This window comes from Euleptes europaea, chromosome 3, assembly GCF_029931775.1.
Source record: "Euleptes europaea isolate rEulEur1 chromosome 3, rEulEur1.hap1, whole genome shotgun sequence".
Lineage (NCBI taxonomy): Eukaryota > Metazoa > Chordata > Lepidosauria > Squamata > Sphaerodactylidae > Euleptes > Euleptes europaea.
Window position 1 is genome coordinate 18,314,271 of NC_079314.1, and position 9,886 is coordinate 18,324,156.

At 51.2% G+C, this 9,886-nt stretch overlaps 1 protein-coding gene across 1 annotated transcript; it reads right to left on the bottom strand.

The window, feature by feature from the left end:
• Positions 1 to 1,168: 1,168 nt before the first annotated feature.
• On the bottom strand, positions 1,169 to 8,036 carry LOC130475543 (beta-1,4-galactosyltransferase 3-like). The gene is made up of 6 exons (XM_056847340.1): positions 7,718 to 8,036; positions 6,093 to 6,328; positions 4,012 to 4,199; positions 3,109 to 3,231; positions 2,266 to 2,370; positions 1,169 to 1,345 (listed from the first exon to the last, which is right to left on the bottom strand). Exons 1-6 carry the CDS (start codon positions 7,977 to 7,979, stop codon positions 1,198 to 1,200), a joined length of 1,062 nt encoding a protein of 353 aa, XP_056703318.1. The 5' UTR covers positions 7,980 to 8,036; the 3' UTR covers positions 1,169 to 1,197.
• Positions 8,037 to 9,886: the final 1,850 nt, after the last annotated feature.

The window sequence follows — 9,886 nt, forward strand, 5'->3', positions numbered from 1 at the left end:
AAATAGATTGTTTCTCTTTCCACTTCCAGGCAGACAGTTTTAACAGCTGCTTGCTCATTGGTGCTTGAGACGAATCCCAAACTATTGAGAATGCAGGTAAACTGGGATTTGGGAGCAGACCAACAGATAGGAACCGCTCACACTGCAGAATGGAGCAGCAGTTGAGCACAGCTTTGTACTGAGCTAGACTTGCTAATCCTTCCATATCCAAGCAGTAGCTACTCTCCAATGTACAGTTAGGCATCTTTTTGACTTGAGCTGCCTGGGGTTGAACCTGGGGTCCTTCTGCATTCAAAGCCAGCACTCTGCTACTGAGTCCGCAGCCCTTCCTCCGACCTGTTGACCCAAAGGAGAAATCTGCCCGGGGTTCTTCCTACAGCACAGATACAGGGGGTGGACAAAGTCGGCCAGACAACGAGGTCTTCATAACATCACATCCCTTCGGGATTTTAGTGCCGTCTCCTAGGCACCAGCGGCAGTCTGCACCTTGTGCCAGATTTCATCCAGTGCAACAATTCACTTGCGGTTGCCCGAACAGAACGGTCTTAGCTCTAGTTTGTTGACTTATCCACCAGGACTGGAAACCGCACAAGCGGCGCTGGCTTTCACCCAGCTTCTCCAACCTTCCAGCCAACTATGTCCTGGCATAGAGTGCAGCTCCTCCAACGGTTCTGGTGCCTGACCATTTCCTCCTTCTCGATGCTTGACCCCAAGCAGAGAAAACCGCACTTGGCCAGACAACGCTTTTAAAATAAATTGCACTTTAATAAGAAAGACAATCTCTGGTGTGGCAGCTGCAGAGTTCAAGCCAGAAAAAAAAAAAAAAGATCAGTCCCTGCTTCTCTAGCTGAGCCGCCGTGCCGTTCTTTCAGTCAAGGTACGAAAGGCATCCCAAAAACCCAAATCTCCCAGGAAGTCAGGCATCCCCACCGCCACCCAGCCCCAAGATTAAAACAGCAGTTCTGGGGAAGGGGGGAGGGAGAAGAGAAGCCAGTCTCGTATGACACTCCCATCTGTTCTCTGGAATGCAGCACCCCCGAGCACTTTGACAGACACTTGTGTTCAGCACATTATTATTTTTTAAAAGACAGGCTGTTCAGGGCTCTGCCCACTGTGGATTCTTTGGTTTCCTCTGTCCGAGCAGTGCCGGCTGGGGGTCGGGGGCTTCTGTCCTGTGCCGCTCCACGGCGAGTCCCGTCACGTATGGCGCATCCCCTTCTCAGTGCCAATGAAGACAGTGATGTTGGTGTAGAGGGGGTGGAGTTCCTTGGACAGCAGCTGGTACTCTAGTGTGTTCATACCATCCTGCTTCCACGTTCTCCGTGTCTTGGCCAGCAAGTTAAATCTGGAGGAGGAATTCACAGGGAGGAGCTGATGGCTAGAATTCACGCCCCCCCACCCCCACCTTGCAACAGAATGGCTCTTCCTGTTGCTTAGAGGGAAAGTAAGCATTCAGAGGGGGCTTTTTTGTTTATATTTAAAACAGATTGTTTAGCAGTGAGGGTAGAAGGACATCATTAGCATTTGCAGAAAAGCAGCCTGAAAGAAGAGGAATCTTTCAAGAGAAGGATTACATACATACACACACACACACACACACAATCTGAGCAAGGCTGTTAAAGATAGGACCTTTTGGAGGACATTGATTCATAGGGTCGCCATGAGTGGGAAGCAACTTAACACACAAAATGTCTGACCCTCACCTGAAGAATAAGTGCCACTCAAGAGTTCCTAAGTGGGTGCTCTTTTATGATTAACTTCTGGGGCTATATACTCTGACGCTCCTAACACAACCCACATCATCTGTATCTCCATTGGGGCAGTGAAGTCTGACCTTGATTGGGTGAACTGAGGCAATGCTTTGGAACATTCAAGTTGGTTAAGGAGCAAAACAGTTTGCAGCCCAACTTCTGTGAGGGAATGGAATACTGTCAGTTTGGCTGGGATCAAGACCCTCGTATGGGTGAGGGCATGCAGAAAGCTGGGGAGTAATCCTAGAACAGGGAGTTCAGAGACCAGGCTGAAGCAAAAGAAGACCATAAAATAAGGCTTTGTTAAAAGCAAAGAACTAATGCAGGCAAGAAGGGACTAACAGGAAAGAAGAAAACTTCCCAGTGCTTAGGGAGAGGCTAAATAATTACGGAGGATGGAGAGAGAAGTGCCAGAGGGGACTGGCCAAGAAAGCAGGACGCAAGGTAATTGCGGAGACAACTGGTGGAGAAAGGAGGACCTCCCAACCCAACCCCCACCCCGGCAAACACTTACCTCTTAGGATTCTGCTCGTTGCCCTTGTCATGCCCATGCTTGATCATTCGGTAACGGCCATACTGAACAGATGGACGAGAAATCAACATCCCACTCAGCGCCACCCTGCAGGAAAGGGCATGGGCATCAGCCTTTGGACTCCGATCCAGCACAAAGCTCTCAGTCAAGACACGCCCATTAGATGGCCTTTCTCAGCTGCAGCATATGGAACCATCCTGGTTTCCTGCTCAATCCCTTTCTGCCAAGTTCTAAGGTAAAAAGGAGGGGGAGGCGTCCCTCAATCTTGTTGAGCCGGTAGATCCTTTTGGACTCTTGAGAGCACTGAGGGGGCACAGTCTAAAATGGACTATCACAGGGGGCACAGCCAATCACATAGTAGCTGCCACGGGGCTGGGGACCAATCACAAAGCACTGGGAAGTTCTAGGTAGTCGTCCTATGATGGAGACAGCTGTTTCCAAATGGGTACTTCCCCGCACATACAACTGAGATGCCTCCTGGGCTTTTCTGAAGCACTTCATAACTCCATTGAGATGGAGAAACACCAGGATTGGCTCTTTGATTTGTGGAAGAGTAACAGGACACCAGGAAGCACGTCTGTAGGTAGTGTAGCAATCACAGGGTACCATTTTGGAGATCAGTGCTCTAAGGCAATGGGCTTGGGAGACACAATCCCTCTTGGAACTCCACCCACAACTATACCACCTTCTCATAAACCGTAGAATTGACTGATTGTCATATAAATGACAGCCTTGATAACCACAGGCTATAGTTGGCCTCTTACATGGCTGGACACAGACCTGCCTCCTCTTCTACAGCAAATGCCCCACCTGACACACTCTTACCGGACTGCGATGTCATCATCTTCTCCACCCCAGCCCCAGTAGTTGTTGGGAAAGCCGTTCATCTTCATGTATTGCTCTGGACTGAGTGCTGAAACTCCCCCAAAGTAGGTCTTGTAGGGAAGCCTATGAGAATGATTGGGGGAAAAAATGGGCAAAGTGAGGTTGACAGGTCGGCTACCAGCCAACACTATTTATACAGGATCTCGGCTAGCCCCCTGGTGTGTCATACCCACTCAGGATTCGGGGCGGGGCATTACAAAGCATTTCAAAAGGGCTGGCAACTGTTTCTTGCCTCAAGACCAAGCTGATGGGTGAACTACAAAATGACATTTGCCTACGGAGTTACCAGGGGAGCTCTACATAAAGAAATGCAGTTTCCATTCTTTGTATGGCATGGCAACTGCAAAGGCGGGCAGAACATTGGAACGGGCTATTAGCACAACAGCGCCTGTATGTGGCACAGTTGCACAAAAGCAGGCCCACCCACCCAACTCTGGCTTTGGTGAGCCTCACTGGGCCGCTCTAAGCACTCTCCCCTGCCAGCCCAGTCGGGTCCAAGGCAGACCCCAGTGCCATGGGTGCTGTGTGCCACCCACACCCAGGTACAAGGAGCCAAAGAATGGCAGGAGCAAGCCCTGCCCATTGCCCTGCCCACATTTCTGCCTTGGGTCAATTCAATGACCTTCCCCCCAAGTAGCCACTTGGGTGTGGCTGTGGGGACTGTTCACCTGGCTCCCTCCCCAACTGGTTTGCCAGCCCCACAGTAGGAAGCTGTAGTGTTGCCTCCCCCTCTTCTGAAAAAGAGCAAAGGGCTCTTGGTATTGTTTTTTGTTGTTTTAGAAGAAAAGGAGATGGAGGGGAAGCATCTGCAGGACAAGGAGCAGGGCCTCCCGAAAGCCTTACTTGTAGCCGAACTTGTCCATGGCAATAGCCACATGCTTGGGAAAGCGGTCACAGGTGTACAAGTTGCGGTCGTCCTCGGGGATGAGGTCCACGTCATGGAAGAACATGCAGTCCCAGTCCTCGTCCTTCATAGCCTCTTTGAAGCCAACGTTCAAGAGCTTGGCCCGATTGAAAGTATAGTTCTCGGCCTGAGGAGGACAAGAGAAGGCATGGCAGTTACCCCGGAGTAAGGGCCATGCGTGCAGAGTCCAAGAGAAGACTTACAATCCAAAGAGACCGTGGATTGTTCTGTGTGTTTGTATCTGGTCAAACATGTGTTTGGGCTGTATATTTAATGCAAACACACTCTGTTTAAAGCTCAGAATTAGACTCTGATCCAATGCACATTTGGAGCCCTAGGAAACTTGACTTGCTTTAATTTCTCCCTGTGAATTGGGGTGGGTGTTGGCACCACAGAAATTAGCATGGGCAGTGCTATCTCTGATAAACTATTCAGTTTAATGCACATCGCAGTTCCCGTCTCTCTGTGTTTGGGCAACCACCAGTTCCTACCCTGCCTTTCTCTCAATCAACTTTATGGGGCTTCATTCACCCACAACCGCCAACACATTTCCTCCCTGTTCAGGGATCATAACACGTTCAGTAAACTGGGACAGCCTCACCTCTCTGTCTGCACAAATGTGCCCTAGGAACCCTCGCCTCATGCCTGCCTCTCCAGAGGACAAGACCCTCCATAGCACAAAGCCATGAATCACTCCAACTTTTAAAGGGAAGAAGCTTTACCACCTGCTTCAGCAGTCAGAATTGGACCTCCTGCGCAAGGTCCTAGAACACAGTATGAAGAGAGCCCTGCTGGATCAGACCAATGATTAATCTAGCCTAGAATTCTGTTTCACCAGTGGCTAATCCGATAGTTAAATCGTGGAGCTCCCTAACCCAGGATGTGGTGATGGCTGCCAACTTGGAAGGCTTTAAGAGGGAAGTGGACACGTTCATGGAGGGTAGGGCTATCCATGGCTACTAGTCAAAATGAATACTAGTCATGATGCATACATATTGTCTACAGTCTCAGAGGAGCATGCCTATTATATTAGGTGCTGTGGAACACAGGCAGGATGGTACTGCAGTCGTCTTGCTTGTGGGCTTCATAGAGGCACCTGGTTGGCCACTGTGTGAAGAGGCTGCTGGACTTGATGGACTTTTGTCTGATCCAGCAGGGCTTTCCTTATGATGCCCCCCGCAAAGCCTGTGTGTGTAAAGTGCCGTCAAGTCGCAGCCGACTTATGGCGACCCCTTTTGGGGGTTTTCATGGCAAGAGACTAACAGAGGTGGCTTGCCAGTGCCTTCCTCTGCACAGCAACCCTGGTATTCCTTGGTGGTTTCCCATCCACATACTAACCAGGGATGTCCCTGCTTAGCTTCTGAGATCTGACGAGATCAGGCTAGCCTGGGCCATCCAGGTCAGAGCCCCAAAAGCCTACAAAACTGTAATTTGTCCCTGCCTACAGTTGGTATTTAGAGGCACACCACCTCTGAACATGGGCTACCTAACCTTCATAGCAAATAGCTACCGATGAACCTAAACTCTACTAGTGTCTGACTCTCAAAAGCTTACATCCTGAAAGATCCTCCAATCCACTGGCTGTCCTGGGTAAATAAATAGCCATGCCCCACTCACAGCTGCACAAAAAGACCCACTTTTTTGTACAAACCTTGCAGAATAGCTGAGCTAGGGCCTCTGCACCCGCTCCTCCCAACAGAAGAGAGGCCACACATCAAGGTAGAGACACTGCAACAGCCACAGTATCTCCTCCCCAGTTTCCTGTGACTTAGAAGACAGGATGACAAAACTGCATTTCTTTATTTGTAGCCCGCCTTTCTCGCCGAGACTCAAGGCGGATTATGCAACTGTGGGTGCTGCATCTCGAACCTCCCCTCCGCTTCCCCACCCGGAGAAGAGGCTACAACATTGGCTCTTGCCAGAACGCCTGTCGGCCTTCAAGAGTCGCACTGGGAAGATAAGAGACCCATTCCCCGGATACTTGAGACTCCTGCCTGACCTAGACAGCGCTGCGCCGTACCTGGTGTATGATGTAGATGCCATAGTTGAGCTGCTGGCGCTGCAGGAAGGGGTGTAGGTAGTAGAGCAGGTACTTGAGGTGCTGCTCCCGGTTGCGGTGGGGGATGATGACGGCGGTTTTGTGGGTGGCGTCACAGTCAGGGGGGCGGTAGCGCCCGCCTTTGCTCACGAAAGGATTCTTCTGCACTATATCTTCCAGCGACAGCCCTCGGGGGAAGGTCACCCGAATGGGGCCTCCTGCAGATAGGCAGACAGAGAGCAATGAGGCTTCCTCTAGCTCAGTGGTTCCCAAACCTTTCAGGCCACCACCCCCTTGGTTCTACAAACTCAACCCCAGCGCCCCCTATCCTATAAAAAGCATTATTCAAAATAGGGGTTTGCATGACTCACTAAAGACAATAACAATAAAATTTCAAAACAGTAACAATTAATTGCACATCTATTCAAAATCAAATTAAACCTTTTTAGTTGAAATTTACTCAACAAAACTGATAAACTTGATCTAGTGCTATTAGCTTCTTCAAAGTCTGGGAAAAAATTCTGATATTTTCCACCAAATTTGCCAGCATGGTGCCATAGCTTGATCTATTGTAAATTAGTGAACAACACAGTTGAAGGGGCCCACCTCTAGTGCCCCTGCTGCCCTCTTGCCTCTTAGTGTCCCCTAGGTAATCCCACCACCCCAGGGGGAGATACTGCCCACTTTGGGAACCACCACTGTAGTTCAGTGGGCTTTGGCAAGCCAAGGATCCATTCCATAGCAACCCACAGTTCTTGTGTTAGAGTAATAGGCATTCAAGATTAAGCCCACTATAACAGTCCTAGTCCTACTGTGTTTTCTCCTCCAATTCTATCCCTGGTGATACATTAAAAATGTTTCCAGTTGTGTTATGTTTAACAAAAAATGGAAAGGGGGGCAGGAGAAGAACCATTTATTCTGATTCACAGATCACCCTACTTAGCTGTCATCCTCTCGGGGTCTCATTTAACGTTTTAGTTGTACCAGGTAAGTAGAAAAACTAGATATATTGGGACAATTCAACTTCAGTTTGTCATCTTAATCAAGTACACAAGAACACACGCTCCTTAAAAAGGCTTTAGGTTTGTCACAGTTCTTGTTATAGGCTAGAGGCAAAGAATACAAGTCTGGAACTTTGCTCGAGATCATACTTTGGAGAGGGCCAGAACCCAAAAGTATGGTTCTGGATTTCCTCATCACTATGACTCTAGCCACAGTACTGCTAAAATTTGACCTGCAATCAGTGATGTCCTTCATGGGGCCAAACCGCTAACGTAAAGATGATGGCAGCTTTCAAATTACACTGCATTTTTCATCAGGTGAAACAAGCTTTCCAGGTACAACGAAAATGTGGTGTTCTCAGCAGACTTTTGACCGCATTCTACCACTGTGCATTCAAAATGCAAGTTCTGCCCGAGCTCTAGGCAGCTCAAAAACTTGCAGCTGTTACTTGTGCTGCCGGTTGGTCCGGTGACCGAGAGAGTCACTGATTCATGCTTCCTGTTTCTGCTGTCCCCTTCCTAGCCAACCAACACTTTGGTCTCAGAACAAAACGCCCAACCAAGCTCAGAACCAAGGGCAGTTATCACACAGGTAAATTCCATTACCGAGGAAAGGAGATGTCTCGGGGCAGTAGGGGAGGTCCTCTGGAGGCAAAGGGGGCCGGGCAATCAGGCTGAGGTTGGCATAGACATCTCCCGGCAGTGATGCGTTGTGCAGGCTGGCCAGCACAGTTGATGTGCCCCCCTTGTAGAAGATGCCCAGGAAATAGGCCACCCGCTTGCGGTAGCCCTCGTGGTACAGAAGGGCCATCACCACCAGCTGCACCCCCAAGAAGAGGAGTAAGTAGCGGCCACGCGTCTGCAGCATGGTGGGGCGGGGCCAAGATCATCTATCCATGGTGTAGGTGGGAAGAACAGAGGCAACAGCGCCAGAAAACAGTGACCTGTTGAGAACAGAAGAGGTTAAAAACAGGGCGGACACCCAATTAAAGAATCCTTAGTCAAGCATAGGGGTCCCCAGCGTGGTGGTGTGGTTAACAGCGGTGGTTTGGAGAGATGGACTCTAATCTGGAGAACCAGGTTTGATTTCCCCACTCCACCACATGAGCGGCGGTTCTGGTGAAACGGGTTGGTTTCTCCATTCCACATGAAGCCAGCTGGGTGACCTTGGGCTAGTCACAGCTCTCTCAGCCCCCACCTACATCACAGGGTGTCTTTGTTGTGGGGAAGGGAAGGAGAGGTGATTGTAAGCCGGTTTGAGTCTCCCTTAAGTAGTAGAGAAAGTCGGCATATAAAAAACAACCCTTCTTCTTTAGGAGCCTGTGGGCACCTTTGGAATTCTGACACCGTGTGTTGGAAACAGCCATATGATGCCTGCCACAGGAGGTGGAGCCAGTCATACAATAGCCACCACAGCTTTCCTTCAGTCACACAGTGGAGAAAGTTGTGTTGCGGTGGCAGCTGCTGCTGAACCACTGGTTTAAAACAGTGGTCGGCAAACAGCGGCTCGCGAGCCGCGTGCGGCTCTTTCGCCCCTTGCGTGCGGCTCTCGGTCGGGTGATGGGAGAGGCGGTGGCGGCTGTCGTCTCCGTTGTGCTAATGAACTGAGCCTCTCCTCCTGCCGCCGCTGCTGCTGCTTGCCTGCTCTGGCCCAGAGAGACGCTCGCCACCGCCCTTCCTTTCCCCCCCCCCTCAGCGCCACTCAATCCCCTCAGGCAGGCCTGGGCAGAGCGGGTGGGCGTCCACACATGCGCGAGGAGAGAGGCGCGGGGACCCGTCACCTGACCAACCGGTCACACCCCTGCGTGAGCCTGAGCCACGCGAGGCCCTCATCGCTGGCGAGGCCCCTGCACCACCGACAACCACCTCTCCCCTTTCTGGCCGCCAAGGCTGCGGGGTGAGTAAATGGAGAAGGCTGGGGTAAGGGGGGGTGGGCTATGAGGAGGAGGAGGAGGCTTTTAACGAGGAGGAGGTTTTGCCTTGGATTTGCCGCCCTATAGATGCACATTTTCCCCATCTGAATTTTCAAAACTCTGCACGGGGTCTTATTTTTTAGGTTTAAGAATTTGGATGGGGGAAGTGTGCATCTAGAGAGTGGCAGATCCAGGGCCGAACTTCCCGTGCAGAAATGGCCTCATCCGCCATCCTCCCCGTCGGTGCTACCGTCCGGGGGCTCAAAGCACACGGGGCAGCTTTATCTGCTCCCGGAGACGACAGATCGGGCTCTCCTTCCCTCACGTCGAAGGCCAGAGCGAGGCTAGCGGGACGCGGTTCCTTCCAAGGGGGCTTCGAGCGGACGGTGCCGCCGAGGGGACGGAGGGACGCGCCTCCCAAACGCGACCGTCCAAGGGGCGCTTTGCCGGAGGACACACGACCTTTGGAAAGACCCCGGGAACAAGCACCGCAAGCCGGACGGCGGGGCTTTGGAGCCCGGTCCTGGGGGGTGGGGGCTCTCCCTACAATCGCAGGGCAGCCGTCTCATGCCGCTGCTGCCCGGCTTCCTTTGGCTTTTCCACAAACCTATTTCGCACAAGACGTGTAGCAGCGCCGTTGCTCCCAGGTTTTGCTCGTTTCTTTACACAGCGCATAGTTAAACGGTGGAACTCCCTGCGCCCCAGGATGTGGTGATGGCTGCCAACTTGTCAGGCTTTAAAAGGGGAGTGGACATGTTCATGGAGGAGAAGGGCATTCATGGCTACTAGTTAAAATGGATACTAGTCATGATGCATACCTATTCTCTCCATGATCAGAGGATCATGCCTATTGTATTAGGTG